This window comes from Dipodomys ordii, unplaced genomic scaffold, assembly GCF_000151885.1.
Source record: "Dipodomys ordii isolate 6190 unplaced genomic scaffold, Dord_2.0 Scaffold21, whole genome shotgun sequence".
Classification (NCBI taxonomy): domain Eukaryota; kingdom Metazoa; phylum Chordata; class Mammalia; order Rodentia; family Heteromyidae; genus Dipodomys; species Dipodomys ordii.
In genome coordinates this window covers 9,239,853-9,259,201 of record NW_012267237.1, presented here as the reverse complement: position 1 = coordinate 9,259,201, position 19,349 = coordinate 9,239,853, and the positions used below count along the sequence as shown (strand labels likewise).

Sequence of the window (19,349 nt, the reverse complement as noted above, 5' to 3'; positions counted from 1 at the left end):
AAAAAAAAAAAAAAAATGAAAGCAAGGAAAAAAATTTACATCTAAGAAAAAGAAGTGGGGTAGAGAGAGAAACACCGCTCATAGTTTTAGGAGTTCCTTGCCTGTTTTAGCTTCATTTTTTATACTGACACCATCACAGGTAATAAAACCATTTATAGAATACTGCATTTATGTCATATACCATGGTTACTTGTTACAAAACAGAGTAAATGATGTAATACCACGAGAATATATAATAGCAACCCCACTTCACAATTAGTCAAATGAGAGTCAAAGATGGCAAACAGTTTGTCAAGGTCCTAGTAAACAGAAGAGTTACAATTAAAACCCTGTAGATCCACAGTAACTCTGCAGGCCACATGTTGCCTCTGGGAGGTACCAGGACTTGAGCTTCTAATGCTATCCATAGGTGAAAACTTTTCACATGGCCAGGACTCGCCTAATCTAACCATAGCTTACCATACAGTTCATAGCAAAGTGATTGTGCTGCGTCTGGAGCTCCATTGCATGAGGATGGCTGGTCCCAATCTCTGTGTAGCTGTTGAGAAACAGGCCTTTGTTGTGTGTGATCCAGTCAAACATCTACCAGAAGGAAAAAGACAACCTGCAATCACTGCAGAAGAGAGAAACAGCTGATGGTGTCCAGACATTAAAGGGTGACTTACTTCCACTGACAACTCTTAGGTGTCTAGACTCAGAAGAGTCTATACTATTAAGAAGTCAGTGTTCTAGAACCTGCAGGATCTACAAGAAAATCTTATCTAATGAGGAGGAATTAAGAAGCAGATAAAACCTCTGGGCTCATGGAAAACCCCTGCCTTCCTTTAGCAGCCATGGGCCTCTGCCACCAGAACTGTTTCATGCACTACCTACCCCGTTCTTGAACTGAAAACCATAGGTGTAACTGAGTTTTCTCTAGGTCTTTGGCTGGGCTTGGCTTTCTTTACTCCTAGATTACTGACAGCAGTATACTGTACTAAAATACTCTACCTTTCGTTGCAACCATTATGGAGAAACCTAAGCAAATATAAACTGACCAAAAAAATTAAAAGACTTTTGGATTTTAACAGTAAACTTCTTCTTACTGTTTAAGACAGTTATTACCTGGGAGAGACTATTGATTAAGTTTAAAAAGGGAAGACTAGGAGTGTAATTCAATGGGAAAGCGCTGGGCCTGATCTCCTGAACTATCAAAATAGTGGAAAAGATTCCCAAGAAAAATAGTTAAGAAATAGAGGTAACTATCAATTAGCTTAACTGCAGTGTCTTGAACAGAGTCAGTGACCAGTTTTTGTAGTAATTAGGAAATATTCTAATATCTTTGACAAAACACTACATAAGCCACATTAACAGATAGCTTAAAACTTAACAGATAATAATACTGGATTGCCGGGTGCTGGTGGCTCACACCTGTAATGCTAGCTACTCAGGAGGCTGAGATCTGAGGATCACAGTTCAAAGCCAGCCTAGACAGGAAAGTCCATAAGACTCTTACCTCAAAAAACCAACAGAAAACCGGAAGTGGCGCGGTGGCTCAAGTGGTAGAGCACTAGCCTTGAGCTAAAGAGCTGAGGGACAGTGCCCAGGCCCAGAGTTCAAGCCCCAAACTGACCAAAATAACAACAATAACAACAACAACAAACTGGATTTTCACCTTTCAACTAGTTCTTTCATATTCTGTACCAACGATTTCTAATACAGTTATCTTACTGACAAAATATTCACCTGTCCATGTTAAAAAAAAATCTCTACATCTATACCTATCTCACCAGGCACCAGTGGCTCACACAGACAATACTAACTTACTCAGAAGGCTGAGGTCTGAGGATCACGTTTCAAAGCCAGAAGTCAGAAAAGTCCATGAGACTACAATTAACTACCAAAGAAATCAAAAGGTGGAGTTGTGACTCAAGTGGTAGAGCATTAGCCTACCTCAGGGACAGTGCAGAGGCCCTGAGTTCAAGCCCCAGGACTAGCACAAAAAAAAAAAAAAATCAGTGAAGTCACTCATGTCTGTGGCTTGCAATTTATTCTTGTTTTCAAGAGTCCTGTTTTTACATTGCAAAGAATACACCAGCCAGCAGCTATTCAGAACGCACTTGAACCAGCTGGCTCATCTGGTATGTAAGAATAAAACAAGAAGACATAGGTAATTATTGCATTTTTACCCAGAAACTTATAGCTAGTGATTACTCAGCTTTTATTTTAAAAGCATACTCAAATGTAGATTTAAATTGGGTTTCACCATTGGCTTTTTATGACAGGAAGAACAAACTATTAGTAAAATGCATGTAATTACTGCTGTCAATAGCACAACCCTATGAAATTTTTAAATTGGAATGCTATTCTTGTTCTCTTTGTGGGCATTTTAACATCCAATTATCAGTCGTTTAAGCTCAGGATTTCTAAACTAGCACTGTACTTCTCAAGTAAAGCTAGAAACCAGAATTAAAAATGTCCTCTTTGAATGACCCTGGTTGGTTTCTAAGGAAATTAGGTAAGTACAGGCCTGCCATTCACCTCTCTCTCCCTTCCCCTGATCATTCTAGCCTTGACTGCCTAGTCTTGTCTTCGTCTTTGGCATGTCTTTTGCCCGCTCTTTACCTTTTCAGCATCCTGTTCAAACAGCCTCAGCTGGAAGCACTGGTCCAGCTTCAGTTTCCTCACATGCCACATCTGGTGCAGATGCTGCCGAGTTGAGTGTAGCCTGTCCAGCATGGTAGACACCTTGGGCAAGAGGTTCTGCAAGTCTGCATTGCCGGACCCCGAGTTCTTTTTTGGAAAGCTATCACTGCTCTGAATCCTCTGAAGCAGTTTCTGTCCCTCTAAATCCAAGTCCTCTATTGGGGCCTTAATCACCTTCTTCTTCAACTGAGAATGTTCCTCAATCATATTCCGAGCACCCTCCAGGTCCTGAGGCAACTCCTTCTTAGCAAGGATGTCTTGAAGTTCCTCCAGTCGGGACAGCATGTGGGTTGCATTGCTTATATAGTCTTCAAAAGCAACTCTGATTTCAATCCATTCTTCATGGTTGTATTCTAGGCAGCCATCGAACTCGGGAGTCAGCTGAGAAGGATCAACTACTTTGGTCAGGCCTTCTAAAGAGACCATATTTGTCTTAAGAAAAAAAAATTATATATGAGAAGTTGAACCAGTTTTATATGGTCTTAACATGCTATAATTTGCAGGGCCTAATCACAGATTTCCAATGTTAATCTACTTAGAGAAAATATAGTGTACTTGTTTCTGGTGTTCCCAAAAAACAAATGTGGATGAGAAAAATATTGTCACTACTATGAAGCACAAATTCATTACAGACATACATATTTGCTAGCTAGCATAGCTAAAATTATAGAATCATGTATTTCACAATACCTAAAGCGGTTAATATTTCTGTCTAAAAACTTAGAGGTTAACCTATTTTCTTGGGGTCACTTAAACCAAAAAAATATTTTAAGTTGTAAGGACAGAGTAGGCAAGCTCAGAAGTTTCACTTTCATCAAATCCACCATTTGGCATCTCATCCCCAGGAGAATGTACAGGCTCTTCTAGGTGCCCATCACACTAATGTCTTGTTTACAGACATCGAAAACATTTTTAAACATACTTATTTGTGAGCTGCTTCATAAATGATAAATACTACTCCAATAAATTTTCTTAATATTCATCTTCTGCTTCCCCATTTCTAATCAAGGAACAGAAGATGAGACATGAATGACATTTCCAAAATGCAGGGGGGAAAAAAATCCCAGGAAACTAGTGGAAGTTCTTTTCACAGATCAAAAGGCAAAAGAAATTCTCATACATAGTAATAATCTACTATAATTCTGAAGAGTCTGAGTGCTGTACATAATCAATTCAATTTAACAGTAATAAAACTTTAAGCCATTACAGTCAAAGCAAGAAACCTTAACCTTTTCCTATCAGAATGTGAAGCAAAGTAGTATTCTTTATTATGCCATAAGGAAAGAATAGGGTAGGGGTGATAAAATTCAAAGACAGAAAAAGGAATGTGGCCTAGAAAAAACAAAGGCTGGTATAAACCCCTATTACCTTCAGCCCTCCAGAAAGTAATATGTCTGAGCTGGCATAATAAAGACCAGAAAGCAGAGGGCTAGAAAGAAAGAGAGACTACTTCTAACCAACCAAACTTCTGTCTACAGTGTTACTGTAGGGTCGTTCCTAGATGAGTGCTGAACTTCCACATAACCTCCATGGAGGCTCAGAGATAAGCTGGTAACCATGTGAAGACAACTAGTTCAGTAGAGAAAATGAGATAGGTACCTTTAAGAGCCCAGAGAGAGAGTTCAAAATTAGTCTGCCAAAATACTTTATGAATGCAAACCATTATTTTTACTTAAAACATTCATAATTAAATATAACACACTTTAAAGCCTCTACCTATGAAATAACAAAAAAATCAATAAATTATCTTCTAAAATCATGAATTATCATGTAGAAACATAAAAATATACCTTCATTTTTTACTAAACCCCCTCAGTGTAGTTTTAAATTAAAACCAAACTCAAATTTCAGATAGAAATTAGAAAAACAGAGTAAGAAATTTAATACACCTGAGAATACACCTTTAAAAGTATTGCATTATACTTTAGTGAATAATTTTGATGTATCTAATTTTGTTTAGGTTAAACTACATGTATATAAACATTGGAATTTTTTCAAACAGAAATTGTTGTAATTTATTATTAGAAACATCTAATTTTATTAAACAATGTGAACCAACTTTCAAGCTGTTAGATACTTTCCTCTCATAATGATCTCATTAAACTGACCACATCCAACAAGTTGTCAGAACTGTGGTACATTAAGGAGAAGGGGTTAGTAGTAGAGAAGAAAAAGGTGAGGATTGCTTTTTATAACTGTCTAAAAGACAACAGGACTGAATTCAAGACTCTGCGTAACTTTTAAGAGAATATCTCCATTTTCATAACTGACAGATTTTACACATGAAATATCAGACCATTCTCCCTGGTATCAATGACAGGATAAACTCAACCTCCTCCATGTTATTCCCTCAGGACATCTCTAATTGGGCTTTCCTCCCTGCCATTCTCTCATCTCCAGGAATAAAACAACTAGAAGCCTATAGCCATGCAAAGCCTTGTGCTGAGCAACATAGTTGTTCAAGTGAAACAACATGCTTTTTCCTCTCATGGTATTTTCCCCAGTCTCAGGAGTTCAACACCCTAACTTAAAGGGTCCTGCTGAAATAACAAATGCAACTCTGTATGTAAATCATGCAAGTCATGTTCACTACATGGCTTAAGATCTGATATCATCCTAACACAGTGAGTATAAGTCAGCTTTTAATAAACCATATGCCTGTGGGTTGAGGCTCTGCCACCACAGGAGAAGTTACCTCAAATTCAAATTTAGAACTGCCAAAATTCGTCCTCTGTTTCTGCCAGAAGTTGTCTGGCTTGATGATCAGTGCAACGTGGATGCAGCAGGGGAACGACTCCTGCAGGATCTTCAGCAGGGGCTTGATGGAGTCCCACTTGGACCCACGCATGTCCACAATCACCGTGAAGCCTCGCTTACAGACCTCCTCACTGTAGAAAAAAAAACAAGTGAAGCCATAGTCTTCTGCCCTTGCCACTCAGCCTGTTCAGAGTCCTGCTGAGTGTCAAATGTGGTGTTTTCAACCTGCCTGATGCTCAGGGAGGAACCAGAGTGTTGCCATCTCACACAGGCAACCCAGTCTCCCTAATAAAAATAAAATGAGGCCTAGATTGAGGAACAATGATGGATTCAAACAGGACTCAACTTCAAAAACCTCTGGAATTTTAGTTCTTTACTTATGGTTTTATGTCCTGTTTTCTCTTTGAGCAAAAAATCTATCACACTCACTTCTCAGGATTTTTGTAATAAGAACTGTTGGTATATAGTGCAGTGTGACCAACACAGTCAAAGGTCCCTGGGAAGCACAGAAGGGAAGTCACTCATGAGGGCCCAGGTTAGGGACAGCAGTTGCCCCAGGACTTCTAGAAGCACAAGTACTGAAAATGAGGCCACCCCATGGCTAACAGCTGAGAACTTTCCAGTATCTCACTCTGCACGCTGTACCCTAATTCCAGGTCCTTGAACTAGCATAGAAATTCTTTTCAAGTCCAGTCTTGAGGTTTCTGGCACCCTACGGCAGGTTCTGTGATGGCAGATCTAGTTTCAAAATAGCACGAAGAGTGTGTTTGCCTTTTCCATTATGTTATACTGACAGCACAAAAGCCACGGCTCAGGCACAAATAAGGCCACTCTAGGAGTCATTCTATTCTCCTTCCCCTAGCCCTTAGCAGTTAAATACAAATAAAAAAGCCATTGCCAACTGGCTGCTGTGTCCAATGCCTGTAGTTCCAACACTTTAGAAGCTGAGGTGGGCCTTGGAGTTTCAAGACCAGCCCTTGCCTAAAGAAAAAATGCTAATTTTTAATTTTCTTATATCTTGACCTCCTACTCAATGGGAAATACATATTATGAACATCTGCAGTAAAGATTAAACATGAAGATCAAGGAGTCCTTAAACAGGTTGAAAAATACATCATCTCACTATGTGGTAACTTCAAGGACACATGGGAGTTCAGGACCTGGCTTCCAGGCTCAGATGCCCTATAGCTGAGGTACCCCACTAGTACAGGATGGACTCCCACAGTTCACTCTGGGTGCTGATGCCAGTACTAGACAGTAACCAGGTCATGACTGTCTACCAGAGACATGATGAGGACTCAGTGAGAACTAAGGCTTTCACCTCATATAAATGTACCACAATGATGGGGAAGACACTTGACATTTTCTGCTTCATGTAATTACTCCAAAACCAGTCTCAAGTCAGGCATGGGTGGCTCATGCCTGTAATGGTACCTACTAAGGAGGCTGAGATCTGGAGGATCATGGTTAGACCAGCTTAGCAGAAAACTTCCCAAGACTCCATCTCCAAAATAATCAACAAAAAGCAAGATCAGAGGTGTGGCTCAAGTAGTGGAGCACCAGCTAAGCGAGCAAACACCCCTGAGTTCAAACCCCAGTACTAGCAAACACAATCTCGCCTCAAGTGAATTCTCAAGAATACTCAGAAAACAAAATGCTATCACTATGTAATGATAAAAGACAAAAAAAAAAAAAAGAAGAAGAAGAAGAAAAGAGGAGGCTACCCTTCCACTGCCCTTACATCCCCTTACACCTGCTCATTTGATTCATACCATCACAGTAAGGAGCTGCGATTAAGAGGTTGGTAGATGCAAAGTTAATATAACATCCACATTAGTAAAAGACAATGTATTAGGGGCTGGGAAGGTGGCTTAGTGGTAGAGAGCTTGGCTTGCATGTATGAGGCCTTGGGTTTGATTCCTCAGCACCACACAAGCAGAAAAAACCGGAAATAGTGCTATGGCTCAAGTGGTAAAGTGCTAACCTTGAGCTGAAGAGCTGAGGGACAGCGCCCAGGCCCAGAGTTCAGGCCCCATGACTGACAAAAACAAAACAAAACAAAACACAATGTGTTTCATAATATTCCAAAAATATTTGTGGTATATAGTCTATCAGTGGAGCAAGCTCACAGTCAGTGTTGAAGATGCTTAGGGATGATAGGACTAACCTGTTAACACACCAATATCTGTAAGAACTGAAGGTGAAACTTTGACTCAAACACTCCTCATGCTATTGTTATAGTTTATACCAGACAAGGGTCCCAGGCCACAATCTTAGCTAGAGCTAGAAGAGGTCCATGCCTGGTGGTGAGGCTTTCAGAGGAGGCCCAGCCCCTGCTGAAGCATTTTACTACAGACACACAGATTCTGCTGCTACCTAGTATAGACAAGAAACTAGAAAACCAACTGTAACAATATATTTTGTTTGACTAAATGCTATTTGTCAGATTACACTTTAAGCATTAGTCTTCACATTCCCTTGCAGCAACAGGGCCTTACATAGTAATGAGCCAAACTACAAAGCCTCTCTCCCCCCCCCCCCCCCGCCCCGACCTTACTTGACAGGGGCTTAAAAGAAACCCTGAGTAACTTGAGGCTTAACACGAACAAGACAGAACAACAAAACAATAGGGTACATCTAGTCTGAATGGCGTATAGGAGAATTAATTATTCTCTTTCCTTCATCTTCACACTTTAACCACCCAATATCTTCCCCAGTACTAAAAACAGCACAGGAGCTGGGCTACGAGTTCACAGTAACTTTCAAAGCATCTGTTCTCATGTTAAAAGCTAGTCATTGTTAAGAAAGCAGTCTTACAAAAATCCCCAAATTTAGCAGCTATATATGAACATCAAATAAACATGTGAAGCTACCCACAAAAAGTGCTGTTTCTAACTTGAAGATAGACAATGTTCTTTGGAAAGCATAACTTTATTTTTTGGTGCCAGTCCTGGGGCTTCAACTCAGGGTCTGGGTGCTGTCCCTGATCTTTTTCACTCGAGGCTACCGCTCTACCTCTTTGAGCCATAGCTCTACTACTTTTTTTTAGTGGGTAATTAGAGGAATTCCCTCATGGACTTTTCCTGATTGAGCTAGGAACCTTGATCCTCAGATTTCAGCTCCCTGAGTAGCTAGGATTACAGGCATGAGCTTACAGCACTCGCTTGGAAAGTGTAACTTTTTAACAAGTTATTTTAGTATTACCTGAGAGTCCCATGTTATCTGTAAAATATGAAACTAAGGTGCCTCTTGACAAAAGAGAAACTTTTACTTTCTTCCTCAAGAAAGTACCTTTATATGTGAGTGTTTTCAAATGAGTCAATCAATGCTCTTCACATTACTTTATCAGCAAGAGTCCAAGTGATTTATCTATTTAGCTATAAAACATTCTAAAGAAGGTAAAATGTACCAGAACATAGTAAGAAGAAAATGTAATTTAAACAACAAAAGCAATAACTACCTAGAGATGTTATTTCTACTACCTTGCAAAAATCCCAACAGAGTAGCAAGAACTGCTGGGGCAGGATAGACAGAAAGTTCCTCTGCAAATGAGGAAATATGGAGCCACCCTGCTACTCTGGTTTTGTTTTAAGTAGAGGAGGTGGTGACCCAAGTCCTAAGACTCAAACACTGCATGCACTGCTCAGATCGCATCTGTTCATCTGTGGAACTCAAGACACTTGGGAAGACATGCAGAAGAAAACAGCTAGCTGCCTCTAGAAAGCAGAATATAGGAAAAAATGAAGAAAGAAAAATGGAAAAGCAAGTATCAAAGAAGGCAGTCACTGTATTTTCTGAGGCAGCTACTGCATTCTACGTTGGCACTGCATCAATAACCTTATTGTATGATCACACAATCCCAAAATATAGAAATAATATTATTTTTTGCACATCAAAAACACAATGAAAGTAAACATTTGAGTGTTGATGGGTAATAGCCTTTTATCCTAGCTGCTCAAGAGGCTGAGATCTGAGATCATGGTTTGAAGCCAGCCAGGGCAAGAAAGTCCAAGAAACACCATCTCCAAAATAATTAGCAAAAGGCAGGATGGAGGGTGGTAGAGCAGCAGCCATAGATAGCAAGCTGAGTGAGAGTATCAGTCACTGTGTTCAAACCCATAGAATCAGCAAAACAAAGTAATTAAGTAACTGGTCCAATTTGGGACCCATGCTTTCCCTATCAGCACATTACACATGAACACAGAGCCTTAACTTATGTGGCTGAGGGATGCCTTTACGTCTCAGAGGAAATGTTGGAATAATGGACAGATAAAAAGGTCTTGCAGGCTCTCGGGGCTTACATATAAGGCAAAGGTGGGTTTATGCCATTGTGGAACTACAACAAATGACCAGACTTAGAAATACATAAGAGCAAACACACAGGAGAAGAAAAAAAAAATCCTACACTGATGATACTGGTTGTTCTTGTTGTCTGCCTGAAACCAAAGTGGCTCCTGCTCCTTGAGGGCTTCCTGGGCACAGTAAGCAGGAGCATATCATGAAGGAAGAGGCTGATAAGTGCATCATTTACACATTAATCTGCTCCTGAACCAAGGACAAGTAAAATGGCATTTTTGTCACTTAAGCCTATAAATACCAGGACAAAACAATGAAATAAAAGTAACTTGTTTAGTAGGAAGAGAGTCATCAAATACACTTAAGTATTTATGAGTGATGACAAGATGTCTGGTGTTTGTTACAAAATACTTTAAAGGAAAAATAACAGCATACTCTGACAAATGCTGAAGCTCAGTGACAGGTATACAGACAGGTGTTTATTACATTATTCTTGCTACTCTTGTGTATGGCACACAATTTTTCATGGAAAAGTTTCATGTTTTAAAAGTCATCCAGACAATCTATAATGGACTTGAATTAGTTATATAAATAAGAAGGATTTTGTTTTTGTTTTTTGCCAGTCCTGGAGATTGAACTCAGGGCCTAGACACTGTCCCCGAGCTTCTTTTGCTCAGGGCTAGCACTCTACCACGTAAGCTACAGTGCTAATTCTGGCTTTTTCTGTTTATGTGGTAATGAGGAATCGAACCCAGGGCTTCATGCATACAAGGCAAGCATTCTGCCACTAAGCCACATTCCCACTAAAAAGTAACTTTTTGTATTTTTTATCAATATAGATTCCAAAATCAAATAGTAAATTATTAAAGTTGTATACAGTATTCTATTTATGTTTATTAGGGGAGGGGGCAATACTGAAGTTTGAACTCTGGACATCACACGTACTTATCAGACACACTATTGCTATCTCCAGCCCCTTTTTGGCAATGGTTATTTTTGAGGAAGGGGCTTACTTCCTGCTCTCAAGATCCTCAAATTTTATGCTTTCTGATATAGTTGGGATGATAGACACATATTGTGTTCAGCTTCTTCCAATGAAGAAGTGCTGGCCTGGAACCACAATCCTCCAACCTCAACTTCGCACAAAGCTAGGATGAGAGGCCAGAGCCACCATGCCCAGCTACAGGTGAGAAGGGTCTTGAGAACTCTTACTCCCAGCTGGCCTCAAATCATGATGCTCCCATTCTCAGTCTCTCAAGTAGCTGGATGAGTCAGTGGTCACCTATCCAATTATAGAAATGCTTTTAAATCATCTGGATGAATATGAAATTCAACTTTTTTCCCTCTTCCCTTCCATCCTTTCTTTTTCTTTCCTTTAAGTTCCAGAAGCAGAACCGATGACCTATTGGTTAAGCATATATTCAATCAATGAATAACATCCTCAGTCTCAAGGTTTTCATTTAAATTTTGTAGCAATGAAGTCTTTGGTAGCAAGACAATCTTTTAAAAAGAATAGTAATGGGATTTGAACTCAGAGTTTTACATTGAGTAGGCAGTGTTCTACCCCTTGAGTCACACATCCAAACATTTTGTTCTGGTTATTTTTGAGATAGTCTCAATTTTCTTTATTCCTTTTTACATTGTCGTTTACATTTTGTTATTTCTTTCCATTAAAGGCACAGAACCTATCATTTACATTAGATGGTAAAACCAAAACCTTCCATGATAAACAAACATTAAAAGAATTCATGATCACTAAACCAGCAATACAAAGAATTCTATCTTAAAGGAAGGAATACAATCTGAAGAAAACAATCAAAATCAAAGAAACACATGAACACAGAACCTAAGAACTCATTAATAGAGAGCTACAAACCAGTTATTTCTAAAGAGTAAGTGAGTAATGAGTCATTTCTAAACCCTTTCCCAAGCCTATCAAGTGAAGTAGTCCAAAAAAGTATGAGAATAAGAGAAAAGGAAAATGTTTTCAAGGAGGACTCTCTACTAGTCACTGGTGACACACAGTGATTGCTTTGCATGAATTACATCTCATAGAAAACCTCAAAAACGTCCTCAGCAGGTCAACTCATCCAAACCAAAAGCTGACTTTCATCAGCTACTGGGAGATGTGATACAAAGGGAAGCACAACTGTCTTCCCTGGTTAATGTCAACACAAGCCAGTTAAGAGTGCCATAAACAACATCATCAGGTAGGCTCTATTACATCTACTTCAACCTTTTAAAATACATCATTCTGATCATTTTATATTATTTTCTTGAATAATGTTCCTTAAATGTTATTATCACTGGGTTCATGCCTGTAATCCTAGCTACTCAGGAGGCTGAGATCTGAGGATCACTGTTTGAAGCCAGCCTGGGCAGGAAAGTCCACAAGTCTCTTATTTCCAATTAATCTCAAAATAGTGGGAAGTAGAGCTGTCGCTCAAGTAGTAGAGCACTACCCTTGAGCAAAACAAGCTCAGAGACTGCACTGAGGCTCCTAAGTTCAAGTGCTAGGACCAGCACAGAAAGGAAGGGAGAGGGGGAGGGATAAGGAGGGAGGAAGAGAGGAAGGGAGGGAGGAGGGGAGGAAGGGAGGGAGGGAGGAAGGGGAGGAGAGAGAGAGGGAGGAAGGGACAGAAGGAAGAAGGGAGGGAGGAAGAGAGGGAGGGAGGGAGGGAGGGAAGTCGGTAGATAGGTTGGTTACTATCTGATAACTATATTTTCTTTTACATGTTCTAATTTACTAATATTGTCTTTCTACCACAGATAACTTTTATGTAACTTTTCATCATGGGCCTTTCTGGGGAAAAAACATCTAAGGAACTGCCTCTACATGCAGAAGAAGACTCTTCTAATCCTCAACACATACACATATTCTATCTCTTGTTGAGGCATAGCTACATCCTTCGATTATATCAGAATAATCTATTTCTCAAAAAGTAATTGGAAAACTTGAAACTGAAATTTTAATATACAGAAAAATCTTCTCCACGTTGTCACTTAACTCTACAAACGAAATCTAAATAGCACGTATTACTATAGCAGAAATAAAGATTCCTGCCTTCTTTTCCCTAAATACGGAGTGTTTTGCACAAGTCAATAACGATCACAACATAGAAGTCGGAAAAAGAATATAACCTTAATTTTATATTTTATTTCCTTGAAATTCAGTTATCATTAAACTGTTTTTTGTTGTTGTTGTTCTTTTTTTTTTTAGAGAGAAAACAGTACAACATCTCTAGGATCTGTGAAAAAAGTGACAAGTCACAACCATAGAGAACTTACCTAGGAATGCAGGCTAGATATGAAATTAGTCTCCTGAGATCCTCCTGCCGTATTCTGTCATGATTGCTGCGAGCTGGAAATGTTAAAATAGGACCTCCACGCTTATCTCTACCACCTAAAGAAACAAAATTGGGAACACTTAAGAAAAAATCAAGTTCACATAGACCTTTCTATATGCCATTATGAGCCCAACATTGTTACTCAAAACTATGCCTAAATCAAATACAAACAGGAGCATTGTGCAAAACCCACGAAACCTTGTGTCAATGGGAACAAAATGGGGATATTTTATGCCCCCATGAGACCTGGAGGAAAATCTGAGTTTTGAAAAACAAATGGAAGACATTACAGATGGCCTTGCCTTTTTTTTGCAATATGTTAGAGGAAACTTGTTGTTTGGAAAGAACTTCATCCACTAACAAAAACCACTCTTTGAGCCTTTTCTCTTTAATAATCATTTCTCTCCAGCCTTTCCTCTCTCTTTCCACTACTCTCCCATCCCCTTTCATTCTAAACTTTCTCTTTCCTACCAGCCAAATTAGGTTATCAGTCCTAAAAGAGCGAAAAAAAAATGTGCTTCAAACTTGACACTATAATGACGACCTTATATAAACTGGCATGGTTAGCATCTATCAATGGACAAAGCCACACATTCATAAAACAGAGAGATGATAATGAGGAAAGAAGAGAGAGAGGGGAAGAAAGAGAGAAAAGAGGGAATATACAAGAATTTTAAAGCAGAACTAGATTAGTAGAGGACTTGAGAAAAATTACATCATATACTAAAGAGTACAAACCTGAGTATTTGACCTTGACAGAAAAGCAGACATGTTTCTCATTAACGTGTACACAATCCTAATAAAGTTGAATTCGTAGCCAGGCAACAGTGGCTCACACCTGTAATCCTAGCTACTCAGGAGGTTAAGATCTGAGGACTACCACTCAAGCCAGTCTGGGCAGGAAAGTCTGTGAGACTCTTATCTCCAATAAACTACTCAGAAAAGGCCAGAAGGGGTATTGTGGCTCAAGTGGTAGAGCGCTACCCTGGAGCACAAAGAGGCTCAGGGACAGTGCCCTGGACTTGAGTTCAAGCCCCAGGACGGGCCAAAAAAAAAAAAAAAAAGCTGAATTGGTATCACCAAACACTTGGTTAGAACTATTACTTTAATCGAAGTTAAGAAAATAAAAAAGGAAAATTTCACTTACTCAGGCAGATCCTCTATTTGTTTTTTAAACAAATATAAGATCTCAAACTTTGAGTTAAAGTATGAAAGTCAACTATTTTCTGTACACCAAAAATGATCGCCAGAGATAAAAAGTATCAACAAAGGTTATTTCCTTTAGTAAGACCAAAAAAATATGACCAGTAAGCATGAGGCAACAAATTCAATCCCAGGGAGGGAGGAAGGGAAGAATTATTCAGAAGCAGGGCATGCTAGTATTTTACCAGTGTAGATTTACAATTTTTTAGAATGATCACAGTAATGAAATGTAATTCTGATTATGAATGTTTAAAATGATCCATCTGTCACATTAAATCATATGATCTAAAAACAAGTGTTAACTAATTTGTAATGCAGAAGGTCAAGCATTCAAAGGGAAACAATCCTAAATCACAGGTGCTGACAGATCTAGTTATGATGTCATGGGCTCCACTTGCTAATGAGATCTTCACAACGACCCCATTAACAGGTTTAACATCCCAACTTCAATAAGATACTGAGTTTCCAAGAGTTAAAATAAAGACGTAAGGACTGATTGTGCAGCATTTGCACAGCCAAGTTCTCTGCCCTGAGCAACTGCTAATACATTCCAAACTAGTGGCTTTAATCCCTTTTTCAAGCAATGAAATGTCAAAAGAGTAACTAAAGAAAGGGTTCGTGGTCATTTGGGGAGATAATACTAACATAATGGCTAGAAGATGATTAATAAGTAATCTCTAAATATATTATTTTTAGGGTAATCAATGTCTGTACCTTTTTAATACCTCTTATTCCAAAGATAATATTTATCATTTCCCCTTGTCTTCCACTCTTTACAAAACAGAATCTAATAAAAAACACTATATATCAAACACATTATAAAAATTTGAATAATTAAAATGTAGCATTTCTCTCACTTTGGGTAAAGAGAAGAACAAACAGCATCTAACATTTTTTTTCTGGATCACCAATCTGAATTTTTTTTAAGAAATTAAACTTAATGTTTGATTCCACAGAGAGAATAAATACCAATGGCTAGTATTAGACTTTCTTACAATACATGCAATGCATGCTCTACTACAGGTGCAGGAAGTAGAATCCAATTTCACCTGTAGTCCCAGCACTTGGGCAGCTAAGGCAGGAGGATTGCTTGAATATTTATATGGCTAAAATGAATGGTATATTCTCTATTTAATGGTCCATGAATCCTTTTCACATGCTAACTTCTCTGATTTTATCCGAGGTCTAGGACAGGCTGGGACCACTGAGGCTCCCCTAAATACTCTCAGGTTAAAATAAAAATTTTAGAAAGGATAAAATGCAGTTTTAATTTAGAGAGACATGATCTCTGAACTTCAGAGAGCCTAGAATCAATTCCAGAATATCTATTAAAATTATACTTTTCCAAGATTTAAAATGGTTGTCAATGTCAAACGAGGTACCCAAATGAGAATAGTATCTGGGTAAAAAACAGAGTTTTAAGTTTCAAGTTTGTGTTCCTTTACCTGAACTATTAAAAATAACGCTACAAGCCTAGCACTGGTGGCTCATGCCTGGAATCCTAGTTATTCAAGAGGCTGAGATCTGAGGATTGCAGTTCAAAGCCAGCCCAGGCAGAAAAATCTGTGCAACTCTTATTTCCAATTGCCAAAAAGCGAGAAATGGTGCTGTGGGTCAACGGTGCTGTGGTAGAACACTAGCCTTAAGTACAAAAACTTAGGGAAAGACCCATGCCCTGAGTCCAAACCCTAGCACTGCTGGGAGAAAAGAATAAAGAGTAATGTCATACACCTTAAAAAGCTGGATTTAAATGATATCCAAAGTTCATCTAACAGAAAAGAAATGCAGTGTTTAGATGGGGAGCGTCGCCAGGCTCCCTAGCTCAGTGGCAGACTACCTGCCTGAAAGTGTACATAGTCCCCCCAAAAGACACAGGCAGGCGGCGGGAGTTAGAAAGCTAAAACTTTCTTGAAAATTCACTCATATTAGGAACTTTTCAAAAAAATATAAATAATCAGTCTGCTTTTGATTTTGTGGGGGTTTCCTTCCCGCCTTCCTTTATCATACAAAATAATCAGCAAGAAGCTTATGCAATACAACTAGACAATTCTATCATGGGCTGTGTGGCAGCTCTTTGCTCAAAGCCAGTCCAAGTCCTTCCATCACTAATATTTCAAAATGATTCTGTCCTCGTTTGTGGCCAATGCAAAACAAACCTTCTTACCAAATATATCCAACTTTAACTTTGCAGAACTTATAACTTCATTAAAGATTTATAACAAATTCTGGAATATTACTGGTTTTATTTCATTGATTAGTTATAAAAGGTAAAAAAGTTTCATGTTTGCCAGGAAATCAGATAAAAACGCCACCTGTTAATAAATTCTGTATTAACTAATAAAAGAATAAATGCAAATAAAATCCACTGATCTGAACATTCACATGTCTGCACATGTCTATTTAGTATGCTTAAGAAGACAGTGGAAGGGGCTGGGAAGTTGGCTCAGTGGTAGAGCGCTTGCCTTGCATGCCTGAGGCCCTGGGTTTGATTCCTCATTACCACATACACAGAAAAAGCTGAAAGTGGCACTGTGGTTCAAGTGGTAGAGCGCTAGCCTTGAGCAAAAGAAGCTCAGGGACAGTGTCCAGGCCCTGAGTTCAAGCACCAGGTCTGGCAAAAAAAAGAAAAGAAAAGAAAAGAAAAAAGGCTGCAGAATTGGCTTTAAGCTTTCCCCACTAGTGCTTTAAGATTTAGAAGTACAGATTTGTGAGATTTGTGTGTGTGTTTGTGCGCACGCGACACACACACATACACACATGCTGCTGCTGGGGTTTGAATTTAGGGCCTAGGCTTTTGTGCATAAGACTGGTCCTCTACCTCTTGAACCACAGCTCCATTTCCAGCTTTTATTTTATTTATTTTTTGTAATTTGTCAGTTGTAGGGCTTGAACTCTGGGCCTGGGTGCTGTCCCTCAGCTCTTCAGCTCAAGGCTAGTGCTCTCCCACTTGAGCCACAGCATCACTTCAGCCTTTCAGGTGATTAACTGGAGATAAGGGTCTCATGGGCTCTCCTGCCTGGGCTGGCTTTGAACCACGATCCTCAGATCTCAGCCTCCTGAGTAGTCAGGGTTACAAGCATGAGCCACTGGTGCCCAACTATTTCATTTTTGGGCAATTAATTGGAGATAAGAGTCTCATGAATTATCCTGTTCAGACTGGCTTCCAACTGCTATCTTCAGATCTCAGCCCCCAGAGTAGTTAAGATTATAGGAATGAACCATCAGTGCCCAGCAAAGTAGAGCCTTTTTAACTAACTTTGAATCTATCTATAAACTACAAAATTCATAAGCTGGCCTGAGCCTTATTCTGCAATGTTTCAGTAAATGATCAGAAAAGAGAAAATGAATACTACTTTTAAATTTCAGTATACTGCTATTACAAGCCAGGAATTTGTTTATTTTAACCAACTATTTCTAGCAATTGACTTATTATTTTCTCTTCATGAGCTTCTAACAACACTCTACTACTAACCTTGGAAATGCACTGTGAATTAAGATTCACTGTCCTCAAATCAAGTGTTCTTTACTAGAGACCAAGAAATATTAAAAACTAAAGCAATATTGGCAAAAATAGCATTGGAAGCCTCACCCTAAATGTATACCAAAACAATATGCCCAAAGAACATCCAAAACAAATGAAAGCAGCTACTAGTTACAAATTTTAAATGAAATATGTTCAATGTGGATATATCTATCAGATATGCAAAGAGTGCCTGTCTCAAAAAGATAAAAATCTGTCAAGGAAAAGGCATCCCTCAAGACTACTTAGGAACTGGGACAATCTACAGATTCATTTCCTGATAAACCACAGCAGAAAACTCATGCAAACTTTTGTTTTGTAAGGTGTACTACAGAATAGCTATTCTGCTTGTTCCCATAGCCAAAAAGCACCAAAACTTGTCCTGATGTTCAGAAGAATGGACTGTTCTGATGCCCAGGAGACTACACTGGAATCTTATCTCCACACTGCTGAGGGTCAGGTCCAAAACTCAGGCTTCAACAGAAATAGAAGGTCTCAATTGCTAGAGATCATCAAGATTTTCTGGCTTGTGAAGTTGGTTCTAGGAACTCTAGGACCAGAGAGCCTTGAAGAAGGAGCTTTCTGTGTGATTTTTCTCAGCTCCCAGAAGACAAGGCAACAAAAAGCTATAAATGATAAAGCTCAGAGATAAAACATCTAAGACATGTGTATGTACAGTCACACTCTTTTTTTATCACTAAGGCTGAGATGACTTTTTTTTTTTTTTTGGTACTAGTCTTGAGGATTGAACGCAGGACCTGAGCACTATCCCTGAGCATTTTGCTCAGGGTTAGCACTCTATTACTTCAGAGACAGCTTCACTGGTGGCTTTTTGGTGGTTAACTGGAAATAGGAGTCTCATGGACTTTTCTGCCCAGGTTGGCTTCAAACCACAATCTTCAGATCTCAGACTCCTGAGTAGTTCGGATTAAAGGAATGACTGGCTTTTAAAAAGCAGCTGTTAATTAACTGCTTGAACACAAAGACCAAATGTTTGTAAAAAGACAAACATAATTTGATTGTCTCATTTATGATATTCCCACTGGCTAGAAGAAAGTGTTTTCGGCAATAATTTCTCAGGAAAATACTACGAGAACAAAGCAGATAAAAACCCAATGAAATGCCAAAGTTTAATATGCTGTGGCAGGTAAGCTAGTTTAATATGTCAAACACACATGATGACAGAAAAATCAAATAAAAGCAGAAAGTCAAGGATTACCTGAGAGGTATGCAACTTTTTCCTTCAGAATTGGCAAAACATCAATAGCTTTCATCTCATCGTTTTTCCGAAACCCTGAAATATACAAGGAGAAAATTATGTTACTGGGTTGCTTGAGTGACATTCATTAGCCAATGTATCCAGTGCCCCACTGCAACTTTCTTCATACCCACTAAGTCAACGTAAAAGCATCTTACATAAAAGCATCTTAAATTCCACAAAAATCAGGCTATGTAGTAGACCTTTATTCTACTTTAACGCTGAGTAATGAGTTCTACACAAGTCCATAAGCTGGTGTCTCAAAACATTAATTTCTGACAAT

The 19,349-nt window shown here is 38.9% G+C and overlaps 1 protein-coding gene across 1 annotated transcript in view; it reads right to left on the bottom strand.

Moving 5' to 3' along the window:
* Nucleotides 1–19,100, bottom strand: part of Trio (trio Rho guanine nucleotide exchange factor) — a 225,379-nt gene extending 206,279 nt beyond the window's left edge. Inside the window, exons 1-5 of the mRNA XM_013013843.1 lie at nt 19,028–19,100; nt 13,027–13,141; nt 5,381–5,573; nt 2,605–3,117; nt 460–582 (exon numbers count right to left, since the gene is read on the bottom strand). Coding sequence (XP_012869297.1) covers nt 460–582; nt 2,605–3,117; nt 5,381–5,573; nt 13,027–13,141; nt 19,028–19,082 — 999 coding nt within the window. The 5' untranslated portion in view covers nt 19,083–19,100. The remainder of the gene's footprint in view (nt 1–459; nt 583–2,604; nt 3,118–5,380; nt 5,574–13,026; nt 13,142–19,027) is intronic.
* Between the last annotated feature and the right edge of the window lie 249 nt (nt 19,101–19,349).